General features: G+C 38.5%; 2 protein-coding genes across 3 annotated transcripts; one reads left to right on the top strand and one right to left on the bottom strand.

Moving 5' to 3' along the window:
* Nucleotides 1-1,820: 1,820 nt before the first annotated feature.
* LOC137009156 (tubulin alpha-1B chain-like) lies at nt 1,821-5,355 on the top strand. Of its 2 annotated transcripts, XM_067371126.1 has the most exons (5): nt 1,821-1,925; nt 2,723-3,612; nt 3,685-3,907; nt 3,998-4,146; nt 4,232-5,355. In XM_067371126.1, exons 3-5 carry the CDS (start codon nt 3,787-3,789, stop codon nt 5,210-5,212), a joined length of 1,251 nt encoding a protein of 416 aa, XP_067227227.1. In that variant the 5' UTR covers nt 1,821-1,925; nt 2,723-3,612; nt 3,685-3,786; the 3' UTR covers nt 5,213-5,355. The 2 variants fall into 2 exon arrangements, with proteins under 2 accessions (XP_067227227.1, XP_067227226.1); XM_067371125.1 differs by lacking the exon at nt 2,723-3,612.
* A 710-nt stretch (nt 5,356-6,065) lies between these two features.
* Nucleotides 6,066-12,633, bottom strand: pmelb (premelanosome protein b). Its single transcript, XM_067371952.1, has 12 exons — nt 12,521-12,633; nt 11,626-11,739; nt 9,765-9,911; nt 9,487-9,627; nt 9,248-9,409; nt 8,795-9,160; nt 7,344-7,524; nt 7,075-7,226; nt 6,887-6,992; nt 6,601-6,806; nt 6,399-6,492; nt 6,066-6,201 (listed from the first exon to the last, which is right to left on the bottom strand). Exons 1-12 carry the CDS (start codon nt 12,573-12,575, stop codon nt 6,066-6,068), a joined length of 1,860 nt encoding a protein of 619 aa, XP_067228053.1. The 5' UTR covers nt 12,576-12,633.
* Nucleotides 12,634-14,235: the final 1,602 nt, after the last annotated feature.

Genomic DNA, 14,235 nt, shown 5'->3' with positions numbered 1-14,235 from the left:
CTAAGCTTAACGTAAAATGCATTTTAAGTCCTGCATAGAATAAATACTTGTTCCACCATCTGGGCGTAGCGCACATCTGAAACTAAATCTTACGCCTAGTCAAAGGTAGGTGTAAAATGAGAAGTCTTGACTTGATTCCATGGTAAAAATAAAGATAAATAAAAACATTGAGATGATGGCACCTCTGGTATAAAGGCTACACGATCAGCGGGCTTTCCGGTGTGAAAGAGTAATAAGAGACCGAACCAATCCTCTAGATGCTATATCTATGGAGACAGAGAATTTATTGAAAGGTTTCGTTTCAGCAGGTTGCATATACTTACTGAATAGTTCAATAATTTTTCTTTTAAATTTTTCAATTTAAATTCAATTTGAATAGTAAAGGCCAGAACACACCAAGCCGACGCCGACAAACTAGTGTCGATGAAAGCAGACTACGGGGTTGGCTCACGTCGGCAGCGTCTGAGTCCAAAGTTGGCCTGACACACCAAACCAACACTAGACAGCCGACGGCCAAGTAGCACGTCCATTCTGCGCCTGCGCAATGAAATGCCTTTCCGTACCAGTAGGTGGCAGTAGCTGAACAGCCAATCAGAATGATCAGATGGCCTGACCGACCGACGAGCTCCGAAGCCGGTTCAACATTTCGAATCGGCCGGAAAAAAGCCGACGAGGACCAACTTCAGCCGACTTAGTCGGTCGACGAAGAAAACCTGCCCGACGGCCGACCGTTGGCTTGGTGTGTTCCTGCCTCAACACGAACGTCGTCTCAACTAACAGTGCTGTAGCAAAGCCACTAGAAGGCAAGCCTGCAACCTTTAGCCAAAAAAGCGTAACGGCTAATGCTAACGCTCCGCCCTCCGCGGTATGCAGGGAAGGAGACCAGAGGCTGTTTTTTGAATGGAAGTCAATGGATGAGAGGCTTCACTATGCTGATTAAACAGCTTTTGTGGGGAAATAGCTAATCATTTAATTAATGGATAGCCTGTTTACCAATCTTCAGAATGTTTTACACTAAACAATACTTTTTTGGGGAACTATATGTAGATTTTAGCTTGATAAAAATGTAATTTTTTTAAGAGAAGGCAGACTAGGGAATGTTGCGACTGACGTCATTGCCATTACACGATAGGCTGAGAGGTGCCACACGTGATTAAGTTAGCCGTCACGCTTTCTCCAATTGTAAGAGATACAGACCCTCAATCTCTGGCTGTAGAACATGCCAGCGTGTACGCGCATCGTCTACGCTAAGCATAGCTGCGCCTAGTCGTAGTTTTAGATGGTGCAACAGGGCCGGATTTGTGTCGTTGCTATGTTGCTGTCAGAGAAAAGTGTTTAAATTTGAAAAAACTGAAAACAATAAAAGGTCTTTAATGCCTGATGTGGGAAAATATGATTTGTTGGAGATTTGATATGTGCCTAATGATGTGGGGTATAGAAAATCAATTTTATGTAGTCTAAAAAAAGAGAAAGAAATCCAAGTTGAAATATTACCCAATCCCAGGAGCATGCATTACATGCGGGATAGAAATGGTGGCGAGCAAACAAAAACAATCTCCATAAATTTTATTGCATCATCAGGTTCTGCTCTCCTATTGGTTCTTGATTTGACGGTTGTTTGATTGCTTGTGAGAAAGGAAACGTGTACAAGCCTTTAAATGATGATAACAAGTTCACGTTCCTGTATGAATACCAAAAAGAGAAAAGCACCATATCTGATACCATTGCACTGATTTATATCGGTCACAAACCCGGTTACATTTTCTCCCTTCCTCGTTCGACGTCACGCTCATTCAACTCCTCCCCTTCATCCTCACTGACACTGACTCAATCTTGAACAGTGTACTCTCAGTATACTCCTAACAATAAAGAAATTTCCTGCCTCCTGATATTCACCTCATCGCTCCATTCCCTCCAGAATAATGGTAAGTATAATTATATTTCTCTCCCTTTCAAACATTGACGCGGCAAAGGTTTTGGTCCCAAATGTGTGTGTCATTTAATGCTCGTCTGGTATTTTTCAAAGCAGCTCGAGCGGCTTTTCTTTGTCATTCAGCGCGCGCCCTTTCCTTAAAATGGAGGAAAAGCAACATTGCGACGACGTGACGCCGCGCAAAGATTTATTTTTTGCAATAAACTTAAGTGTTGTAATGCAAATAATGCTACAGTTAAATATGTTATTCATCGTGCAGTCATTTAGTTTATAAATGCCGTTGCAAACGCCAACCCGATTACATTCACCCATTCATCCGTTCATCCATCCATCCATCCATCTATCCATTCATTCATAACGATGCTCGAAATTACGCGTTTTGTTCAAATGCCGTTATAAATAACATAATCATCAGTTTTTCATAATGCACAACCCCACTTTTGGTTATAAATCATATTTGGGATAGTAGTACACCTGTTTCGAGGGTGCATCTCCAAAATCATCTCACATGATGAAGTCTTTTTTTTTTTTTTTTTTTTTTTTTTACGTATGCATTGAAATGATTGTAAAAATCGTTATCTCTCTCTCAATCATTATACATTATATACGATATAAAAATAGAATATACAAGTATATTCTTTTGCAATTACTGCATAATTGAAATCAAATCACCATGTATTATAATTATATACATGGTGATTATATACATGGTCACATTATAATAAGTGTGACTTAAATGATATCTTAACAAAAATGCACAAAAAGAATGATTTTTGTTTCCTCCATCAGAGATTGACATAGAATTTTCTTGAAATTTGCATCCACCCCTCCTCCCATCCGCATGAGCAGTAAACTGGGTGGGGACTGCAGCTGTCTGCAGAAGCTCATGCCTGGCCTGTGCAGCAGATGACTGGATTTCTATTCCTGTTCTATTCCACAGCTGTTATTGTCTCCATTGAGATTTTGCATTAAATGTTTTCATGCATTTTATTATTTTGCTGATATTGCTTTTATTGAATTTCTGGGAACTGCCTTTGTTTATATCAAGCTGTCTTTAGGGAAATTTAATGATGCAACCAATTATTCAAGATCAGCATTGACCAACATTTAAGAACTGTTCATTAAAAACTAGATTAATCAAAGAATATTCTGAATTCCCTTCGAATAGTGGATACAACCCTTGAGAAAATGCAATTTGTTTTCTGCATCTAAAAATCTGCTATAACTAATGCTCCTCCATTATTGAAATTCATACTCTTTCATAAACCACTGAGATGACAGATAAATGGGAAAAGGTAGATTTCTGTCAACATTTTTATTGTTCTCTTTCAACGGCTAGTCAGACATGGTCTGGCAAGCCTATTCTATGTGGGTGGGGCTTCAGCCTTGTTCCCATTCCTGCCTCATTCCCTTTGAATAAAGAGAACTGACTGCTTTCTTTGTTCTTCCTTCTTGGTAACCTTCTAAGTCTTTAATATGCCAGTTCACTTCTTGTATGTCTATCCTCAAGGTAAATATCGTTTAAGCAGGTGTTTACAGCAAATTTATGGTGGTGCATTTTTGATGCAATGTCAGATGTCTTTTGTTGTACCTAAAACATCGAACACATTCAAATGTCAACAGAATGAGCAAAAGAAAGCCTTTGCGCATGTCTTGAGAGCCAGCAACCTTATAAAAAGGTTTGTGGCTTTTTATTATTAACTATACAAATAAAGATTCTTATAATGATTTCCAAATTCGCTTCTATATAGCGTGAGTGCATCTCCATCCACGTTGGTCAAGCTGGAGTCCAGATTGGCAATGCCTGCTGGGAACTCTATTGTCTTGAACATGGCATCCAGCCGGATGGGCAGATGCCCAGTGACAAGACCATTGGAGGAGGTGATGATTCCTTCAACACCTTCTTCAGTGAGACTGGAGCTGGAAAGCACGTCCCCAGGGCTGTGTTTGTAGACCTGGAGCCCACTGTCATTGGTATGAGGATGGGTCTTCATTTTATCTATGATATTGTGTATGTCAAAGAGCTGAGTTCCCTAAACGTTTCTTCATGACCCGTCTGTCCAGATGAGGTGCGCACTGGGACATACCGTCAGCTGTTCCACCCTGAGCAGCTCATCACAGGAAAGGAAGATGCTGCCAATAACTACGCTCGTGGACACTACACTATTGGAAAAGAAATCATTGACCTGGTGCTGGACAGGATTCGCAAACTGGTATGTAGTTGTAAATCAACAAACAAACAAACATAAAATGAATGATATATTATGTTTGGTTACTGACCAAACAGTTTCTTTTCAGGCTGACCAGTGCACAGGCCTCCAGGGTTTCCTGGTGTTCCACAGCTTTGGTGGTGGAACTGGTTCTGGCTTCACCTCTTTGCTGATGGAGCGTCTGTCTGTGGACTATGGCAAGAAGTCCAAGCTGGAGTTCTCCATCTACCCAGCTCCTCAGGTCTCCACTGCTGTGGTAGAGCCTTACAACTCCATCCTGACCACCCACACCACCCTAGAGCACTCTGATTGTGCCTTCATGGTAGACAATGAGGCCATTTATGATATCTGTCGCAGAAACCTCGACATTGAGCGTCCTACTTACACCAACCTCAACAGGCTGATCAGCCAGATTGTGTCCTCCATCACAGCCTCCCTCAGGTTTGATGGAGCCCTGAATGTCGATCTCACTGAGTTCCAGACCAACTTGGTGCCCTATCCTCGTATCCACTTCCCACTGGCTACCTATGCCCCAGTGATCTCCGCAGAGAAGGCTTACCATGAGCAACTCTCTGTGGCCGAGATCACTAATGCTTGCTTCGAGCCAGCCAATCAGATGGTGAAATGCGACCCACGTCACGGCAAGTACATGGCTTGCTGCCTGCTGTACCGTGGTGATGTTGTACCCAAAGATGTGAACGCTGCAATCGCCACCATCAAGACCAAGCGCACCATCCAGTTTGTGGACTGGTGTCCCACTGGTTTCAAGGTTGGCATCAACTACCAGCCTCCCACTGTGGTTCCAGGTGGTGATCTGGCTAAAGTGCAGAGGGCCGTGTGCATGCTGAGCAACACCACAGCTATTGCTGAGGCCTGGGCTCGTCTCGATCATAAGTTCGATCTGATGTACGCCAAGCGTGCCTTTGTGCACTGGTATGTGGGTGAGGGTATGGAGGAGGGTGAGTTCTCAGAAGCCAGAGAGGACATGGCTGCCCTGGAGAAAGATTACGAGGAGGTTGGTGTGGACTCCATCGAGGGTGAAGGAGAGGAAGAGGGCGAGGAATATTAAAATGTTCACTAATGTCTAAAATTGAAAACAGTAGACCGTTAATTTACAAACGATATACATGAGGTATCAAGTGTAAAGTCTACTCCTAAATGTTAGGGACACATTCTTGATCAGTTGATGTATTGTTATGGCCAGTATGACTTTTATTTGTGGAATTTGCTTGCCAAATTTTGATTGAATAAATTGATAGTGATGTTCAAAATCTGTGTATGTGCAATGCTTTAAAAATCTTTCATGTGGAGGTTAACATAGGCTTTTGGTTTTAAGACATTCTGGGCATTCAAGACAAGTAATCTGCTTACTAACCTTTGACGGGTTTGGCTTCCAACAACTTCGGATGAAGGAAAAGTAGATTAGTAGTCACTCAGCAGTTGGTATTAAGGCCATTCTAGGTTTTTAGGGAGGTGCAAATGAGTTACAGCAGTGGTATGCTTGCACGAATTAAGGAAAGCAGGTCATGGTATCAAACGGTCTTATAGTAAAAAGCCTTAATTAAATGGATTGTAGACACCAATGTCTAAGATAATGAGGCCAGAAAATAACAGCTTTTGTGATATTTTATTCAATTGCATTACAAAAAGGGTTCCAGAGGCACTTTAACTGTCAGCATATTGTTAAATATGCTTTTGTTGGCCCAAATGGCAATTGTTTAAAGTACAAAATTGCTTTTGACAAGTTTTTGTAGAAAAATTATTTGGGGTCAAATATGTGTATAAAAATACAAAAATCCAAATTTAAACATTAAAGATTAAAAAAATTAATTGGTAAAAAAGGTTTATACTTTTACACTATTCAAGATAGTGCTAACATAATTACTTTTTTAGTTTAATTTTCATCGGTTTTTAAGTAAAATTCACACTACTCCTTTTTTCTGATCCACCATCTGTTGGTTCATCAGGCTCCAGAAGAGAGCTGGTATCGAGCTCATGCCAGCGTTGTTGGACTGGCATGCAGGAACCTCGGTCAGCCTTTGGTACCCTTTAAGACGCCTAGAAAAGTGGAAAAACAAGGCCAGTTTATTTATTTCCAACCAGCTTTACCAGTTAATGTTCACACCAATTTGTTTACTGATTAAGCTTTAGGAAACCAAAAGGAACAGTTTGAATAATTAATAATATTTCATGAATGATTCATGCCAGCTAAATAAGTCAGTGCATGGTTATTACGCAGTGTTAAAATGACTCACTTGTATGCAAAGGCCACAGCACCCAATACTGATGCAACAGTCAGGATTCCTAACAACAGGGCAGCGGCACCTGCAGAGGTCAACCTAGAACCTGCTAAATTTGGCACAGAGATAAAGACATGCAAGATGATTCAATAGCACAATAAGAGCTGTTAGCATTTTGGAGCACCATGCCTAAAATTTCAACAGTGAATAAACCCACCTATGTTAATATTAACCCTGGCATTTGTGACCGCCATACTGACATCATTCATCATAGACACATTGATACAGAAGATCCCAGAGTCGTTGAAGAAGTGTCGAAGGATGAGTTGGCATTCTGAGGAGGGGTTCACAGCATTGCAGATGGTCATAACTGGCATATGGCAGTCTGCATCCGACACTACAGTACACACTTCAGTGGGGAGGCTAAAAAGAGCAGGTAAGGTCATGAATTCTCCATCAGGCTGTATTTTGAGGTTTCAACTTCATGCTTTGCCAGACCTCACCTTCCCTGGCAGGAAACAGTGAAATCAACAGCATTCTGCTCCATCTCTGTTAGCAGAAAACCATCAGCTGCAGCCACCTGGACGATCTGAACACTCTCAATGCCCTCTGAGGATACAAACATACATTATTCTCCACTGAAGATCTATAATGCATCATATAAAAATACAAGTCAAAGAAAGAATCTCACCGATAATCTCAACATCAGTTGAGAAGGATCCATAACGGTAAATCACACAGTCACTGAGTGTGTTTGGGGCCTGACGCTTTATTATTGCTACATGGGCCTGGTCAATGTTGTCTTCCTCCGCAATCGCCTCCATGTCAGCAGCTGATGTTTTGGAAATTTATATTAATATATATTTTTATTAGTATAAATATATTTACATCATATGCAATTAATATTTAGTTATACTGATATAATTATCAATATCTCTAAATATCAAAAAATAAGAAAACTACAACTCACTAGTTGTGGTCTTCAGTGTTTCAGATGTCTTAGATCCAGACCCAAGGTCAAAGACCTTCTCAAGGCTGGATCTTGTTGGAACTTCATTTGTAGGTGCAGGTGGAATCGCTTTCATTGTAGATGCAGAAGTGGACTTCAGAATGGGAGATGAAGGCTGATTGGTAGCATGATCTGTTAATTCATGAAGTAAATAAAGTAAAAGTACTTTGAGTTTTACTCTGTTTAGAATTAGAACTGATGTTTTTCTGTGTTATGCTCTCCAGTATTTCACGCAGGCATGGCTAAATAGAAATAGGATGACACTAACATACTTTATTAAGATATTTTTTATTTTGATTGGTTTTACTTAAATCTTAACTTTTAAATAATAATATCTTACTTTTTACTCAACTACATTTTATAAATAATTTCGTTCCTCGTTATTTCAAAATAAAGAAATCGAATCGTTCCGAAAACGAGATGTCTGATTCATGTAAACACATGAATGAATCGTTTTAAATCGATTCTTTTCGATGAACCTGTTGACGTTGTTCACAAATCGCAGTGAACGATTCATTAGCCGCGTGATCTGATTGCAGTCAACTCGATTCAGTCGATTCAATGATCCGGTCGGAGCGAGTCCGCGGGAGTAATGTGATCCTCAGAGCTTGAGTGTTCAACTGATGAAACTGAAAAGTAAGTGACTAACGCTGAATATTAGTAATATGTATTGTAAATGAAAACTATTTTTAGGGTATACATGAGTTATTTGTTGACTAAATCTGTTGCGACAGTCCGAGCTGTTGAAGCTCACTGTATGAACTACTTGAATGCTGACGACTAACTATCTATCTATCTATCTATCTATCTATCTATCTATCTATCTATCTATCTATCTATCTATCTATCTATCTATCTATCTATCTATCTATCTATCTATCTATCTATCTATCTATCTATCTATCTATCTATCTATCTATCTATCTATCTATCTATCTATCTCAGTATGTATGCTAGTATTTTAGTATCTCTTCTCACACACGTTTGGTTTTCATGTTTTATGCTGACATTTCATATAATGATTTGTATGCTGTACAAACAGTATATTCTAAAGCCTAAACCTACCAATCACAGAAAACATTTTTACATTTTCAAAAAATATGATTTATAAGCTGTTTTCCTCTTGTGAACCAAAAATGTCTTCACAAAAGACACTGATTTTGGATATTGGATATTTGTTTCACTATAATAGTGAGGATATTGGATAGATTTCCATTGATTTTATATCAAGATACTGTATTTTCTTTCGCCTAACCCAACCTAAAACACTAGATTTTTGACCGATTTATAAGCCTTTTTAACAGAGGGTTGTCATAATATTTCTAAGTGAGGACATATGGCCTTCACACGTGTATAGCGAAACCTGTACACACATACACGCACACACACAAACATATAGAACCTGTAGTGATGTGTTCAGTTGGGCGGATGGGGCTCTCAGAGGCGAGGGTGTTGGTAGTGGGATGGGCCTCAGTCGGAAGGGTTGGTGGAGTTGCACAAGATGAATCCGGAATAGCTGCTTGTATGACAACTTGAGGCTTGAAGGTACCAGATGTAATGTAAGTGTGAGTGACGGTCAGTTCCCTGGAGATTACAGTGCCACTGCCATCCCCGAAATTCCAGTTAAAAGTCACGTCTGATTTGCTCAGGTATTGGCTGGGGTCATGAAGGGTGATGCTGAAGGCCACCGCTCTGTTCTGGATGAATTTCCGATCACCTTCATCTTTGTCGTTTACCTGAGTCAGGGAAACCGCAAAGGGAATCTGGTCTAGAAACACAGGGATAAAATAGTGTTTCATTACATCTGAAAACCAAACTAAACAAAAGATCAACATTCTGTTTACATTGTGCTTACCGGTGATACTAAACTGTGTGGATGCATATCCAATAGGGATGAATTTATCTTTTTGCCTGTAGTGATAGATGACAACATCCATCATATAAGAGCCAAGAGGAACATCATCAGTGCCGATGGTCAGCGATGAGGACGGGCCGTCGCACACTTGCCAGTATTTACCTGTCAAACACAATAGCGGATTGTCAGGTAGGTGAGATAACTGCACATCACAGTAAAGTAAGTACTTCATTCCTTACCACAGGTTTTCCATACAAACACATAGGGAGGTTGCTTGTCCCCCTGTCTGGGAAGGAGAGGAGCATTAGGGAACACAGCTTTCCATGCATCTGCAGAGTTACCCTCAGGATAGACAGGCTCTCCTTCATTGAACTGCGTGCCTAAATTAGAAAAGTTGACATATTTGTGCATTATTATTATTAATACAACCACAATTTTGGTGGTCATAGTGCTGGCAGCAGAATATGCATTTTCACCTTTGAAAAAATAGAGTGAGATGAAGATCATAGAAATATACCGTTGATTGTGCAGTTTTGTGCCCAAACAACTTGTCCATCTGGCAGGACCTTCTGGTTGTGAGGGAACACGATGTCAATGGTGAAGGTGATTTTGGCACCGGTCAAGGTGGGTGCATCATTTCCCACATCAAACTTCAGTTGTCCACCTGTAGAAATTTACATTAATGCATTTTATCTAGAGGTCGACAGATTTTACCAATAACAATAACTAGGTTGGACCATGCTGGCCGATAACCAATTAATCATCCGATAGTTTTTCAAATAAATACTGAATGAAAACAAACATAACATAAAATAGTGCTGAACTTTATTACAAAAATCGTACCGAACCATGAAAATGTATCTGCTTGGTTACAAACATTCATCCAAATATCTTCCTTTATACAGCAGAACAAAGAAATTTATACTGGTTTGGAACAACTTCAGGGTGTATGTATATTGTATGTGAACTTTACTTTATTTGCTTCTATTTTAGAACACTTGATGATTATCTAATCAAAATAACAAAATATGTATTACAGTGACGATAAAAAAGAGCCGAAATTGAATGCGTTTCTGACTTGTTTATATGTTTCTGTTGACTGCATGAATGTATCATTTTGCTTTCTCATGTTACTAGCTTTAAATATGCAACTTCACTGCATAACGAATGCATAAAAGATGTAAACTACTGCAAATAGATGGTAGCAATCATGATGACATTAAACATTAGAGTCAGAATTGCGTGTATTTTTGTCACATTGTTTTAATTCCATCTTTCTGCACTATAAAGAGTATTTTATGAAATGGAAAGGTTCCATGGATGTTAAACGTTCTTCCTGGAACCAAAGATGCCAATAAAGAATCTTAATTTTTTTAAGAGTGTAAATCAGCTTTCATTGCATTCAAGATGTATATGTTTTTATCAGTTCATGCACACCCTGGAAATCAAACCCATGACTTTGGAGTTGCTAGCAACATGCTGAGCTACCAAAACACTAATGAAACAAGTGAACTAACATTACAGTTGCAAATACATGTTGATTTAAAGGGATAGTTCACCCAAAAATGAAAATTTGATGTTTATCTGCTTACCCCCAGGGCATCTAAGATGTAGAGGACTTTTTTTCTTCAGTCGAACGCAAATTATGATTTTTAACTGCAACCGCTGCCGTCTGTCAGTCAAATAATAGCAGTGATTGGGAACTTGAACAATAAGAGTCGAAAAAACTTCCTTAGACAAATCCAAATTAAACCCTGCGGCTCGTGACGACACATTGATGTCCTAAGACACGAAATGATTGGTTTGTGCGAGAAACCGAACGGTATTTATTTAATTTTTTACCTCTAATACACCACTATGTCCAACTTCGTTCAGCTTCCGGCTAGTGAGGTCTGATCGCGCTCTGACAACGGAAGTGATGTCTCACGCTCATTGAAGTATAAGGGCGAGACATCACTTCCGTCATCACAACGCGTTTTTTGACCTCACTAACAGGAAGCTGAACGAAGTTGGACATAGTGGTGTATTAGAGGTAAAAATTATATAAATAATGCTCGGTTTCTCGCACAAACCGATCGTTTCGTGTCTTAGGACATTAATGTGTCGTCACGAGCCGCAGGTTTTAATTTTGAGTTTTATTTACTGTTATAGTTGACGTTCCCATCTACTGCTAGTATTTGACTGACAGACGGCAACGGTTGGAGTTAAAAATCATCATTTGTGTTTGACTGAAGAAAAAAAGTCACCTACATCTTGGATGCACTGGGGGTAAGCAGATAAACATCAAATTTTCATTTTTGGGTGAACTATCCATTTAAGTGTGTGATTTAATGATGTAGAAAAGACATTTCTTTCTTTCTTGACTGATTTTTTTTTACCTGTCCAGCTGTTTTTGTTGAGTGAGTCTCCATCTTTCCACACTGGGAAGCGTTTTGTATTCCATGTCTGATATTGATTGAAACTGGATTTTGAGTTGCTTCTGTCAACTTGTCCTTACGCAGAAAAGAAAAACAAGGAAATTGAAATGAGATTATTTGGTGGAAACTAAAAAAATGATTTGAGAGAAAAGACATTGAAAGCTCTTTAACTCTAAATGACTGACTTAAAAACTATAAAGTCTACAATTGTTTGAGAGAATGAGAGGCGGGGCATGTGACCGGATAAAAAATATAGCACAATTTCTGCAGTGTGACCACAAATCCTGTGCATGTGATGGTCAGCTATGTGACCATACATTTGGCTTTACTGCATAAAGGACAGGCTTGCTCTCCAAGCAAAGTGCATAGGCTAGCATAACTCAAAATCTGAATGCAATGCTAGAGTTATGAATGATTGAAACTGTGCCAGTCAAAACTATAACATATAACACGTCATATTACAGTAACACATTTGGGCTATTTTGTATTTTTAAGTCATTATTATTTCTTATTTGATCTGATTAGCTAATGCACTTTATGTCTAATCTTGGAAAATTAGCAGACATACTTTTAATGAATATAAGGGAGTCAAGGAGATCAGGACATTGTCACGCAGCATTAAATCTACCCACAGGGTTTAGAAATTCAACATTAATTGAAATAGTTAACTTTTACGTTAACGTTTTTCTTTCACCTTTCCTGATAACCAGTTCTTTTCATGCAGTTAAAAAAACCTCAACTAAATATAAATGCTGGTAAACATAATTCCAATATAATATATAACCAGGGTTATCAGGTGCTGTCTATTTAATAATATTAACTAAACACAATAAATATTGAAATAATGTTTACTTACTTGTTAAAGCCACAGACAAACAGGTCACTATCAGTATTCTTGAAAGTAGCTTCATTGTGTCTTTGTTGTTGGCACCTTAATGAATTTCATCTTCAGAAGCATCGCTCTTTTTATAGCCACATCCTACATCTGTGGCTGAACAGCCCCTCCCATAACTTAGGACCATGCGCGCACACACACACACACACAAATATGCAAAATTATCTAGTGATGCTGTGCAAAAGTTATCAGATTAAAATACCATTCCTTATTACTTGCACTAATTGATCAAACTAATTTATTAATTATGATTTTTAATTTTCCTTTCAACTTCAAGCACTTTATTATTAATAGTATAAGGAGAAACCAAAAACCAATATACAGATTGGAAGAACTTACTTACCACAGAACCATAGATTTAAAAAACAAAATTAAAAATGCAAAAGGAATAGAAGAAATATAAAATAATTCTGAAGCTAAGGTGTTGCAAATAACCACTTTAATAAACCTTTTGTTTAAGAGTGTAAAATACTTGATTTGACATATTGGGGCTTATTTTTTACTTTGAGAGTCACATTGAGATTACAAGCTCTTTTCCAAGTTGAGCTTCTTTTAATGAGGAATGAAGCTGGAGAATGCTTCCATGTGATATCAGTGGAGCCCTGCATGCGGCTGGACATCTGACGCTTTTAAAAGCTTTGTTTCTTAATTGGGTCAGCGGCCATAAGCATCTTACACTTTTTTGCTATATCTGAACATTTCTTTTTAAATCCTAACAAATGCGATAGAATGAGTTTTGGCGCTAAAATAAGCATGTAAGTGTTAGTTTTGAGATGTGTATGAGAAACAATGTTTAATGCGAATAAAGGGGAAATTGAGTCAAATCTGCTGTAGACGGCTGGTACAGTATCAGTCATGCGAGATCAAGGATGGCTGACTCCAAGAACAATAGAGTCTGTTCAGGTCTGAGCGCTCATTCGCTGCGAGGACCGCAAGAATTATCTACATTCTGTGAATACTAATGCACAGAGGTTAACCGGTTCAATTGTGCATGATATTTCAGTGAAATAATTCACTATTTATTTTCAAATTTTTTGCTTTGTACTAATAAGGATGGGGAAAATGCACTTAATTGCCAAAAATAAGTGCTAATAATTGGAAAAAAAAGTAATTGCACAATGCAAAAAAATCAAATGGATACATTACTTATGCTTCATTACCTTTATGTAAAATATATTTATTTTGATTTTGGGGTGAAACATGAAATCCGACACTAATTCAGATATTAAAGCGTCAATAAAACAATAAGTTACACATTACGGCTAGACAAAAATGCCTGGAATGGAAAGTTAATCAGGATTACAGCAGCTCTTGTGACTTCTTGATTAACCCGGATTTTTGGCTTTTTGGCATCCTAACAAAAAAATCAGATTTTAAGAATTGTGTTCTAAATAGCCACATTTAACATTCCCGGTTTATTCTTGTATCTCTTTATTCCAGCACTGAATTCAAAGGCAAACCATGAAGGTGTTGTTGACATCAGGTGGAAGCAAAACTGGTCAAGTTGTCGTATAAAAATCGGAAAAGTGAATTTACTGCCAAGAAGCATGAGTAGAACGTCTGTCACATTATAACAATTTACACTGCAATCGGTAAGAAAAACACCCACAAGTATGTTTCTCATAAAACATTATTGTACATCAACCACATTTATAAAAAGGAACCGAGTTCACAAA

The sequence above is a fragment of the Chanodichthys erythropterus genome, chromosome 20, assembly GCF_024489055.1.
Source record: "Chanodichthys erythropterus isolate Z2021 chromosome 20, ASM2448905v1, whole genome shotgun sequence".
Lineage (NCBI taxonomy): Eukaryota > Metazoa > Chordata > Actinopteri > Cypriniformes > Xenocyprididae > Chanodichthys > Chanodichthys erythropterus.
Note: the sequence above shows the minus strand (reverse complement) of the source record. Positions and strands in the feature narration are given on the sequence as shown.

What these genes read in the sequence shown, in the direction of transcription:
- pmelb (XM_067371952.1), bottom strand. Translation starts at nt 12,575, where the DNA reads ATGAAGCTACTTTCAAGAATACTGATAGTGACCTGTTTGTCTGTGGCT. An exon ending in CAACAAAAACAGCTGGACAG is followed by an intron (nt 9,912 to 11,625) that starts GTAAAAAAAAAT and finishes AAATTTCTACAG; the next exon opens with GTGGACAACTGAAGTTTGAT. An exon ending in ACTGTTTCCTGCCAGGGAAG is followed by an intron (nt 6,807 to 6,886) that starts GTGAGGTCTGGC and finishes TGCTCTTTTTAG; the next exon opens with CCTCCCCACTGAAGTGTGTA.
- LOC137009156 (XM_067371125.1), top strand. An exon ending in CCTGGAGCCCACTGTCATTG is followed by an intron (nt 3,908 to 3,997) that starts GTATGAGGATGG and finishes CCGTCTGTCCAG; the next exon opens with ATGAGGTGCGCACTGGGACA. An exon ending in TGGACAGGATTCGCAAACTG is followed by an intron (nt 4,147 to 4,231) that starts GTATGTAGTTGT and finishes GTTTCTTTTCAG; the next exon opens with GCTGACCAGTGCACAGGCCT.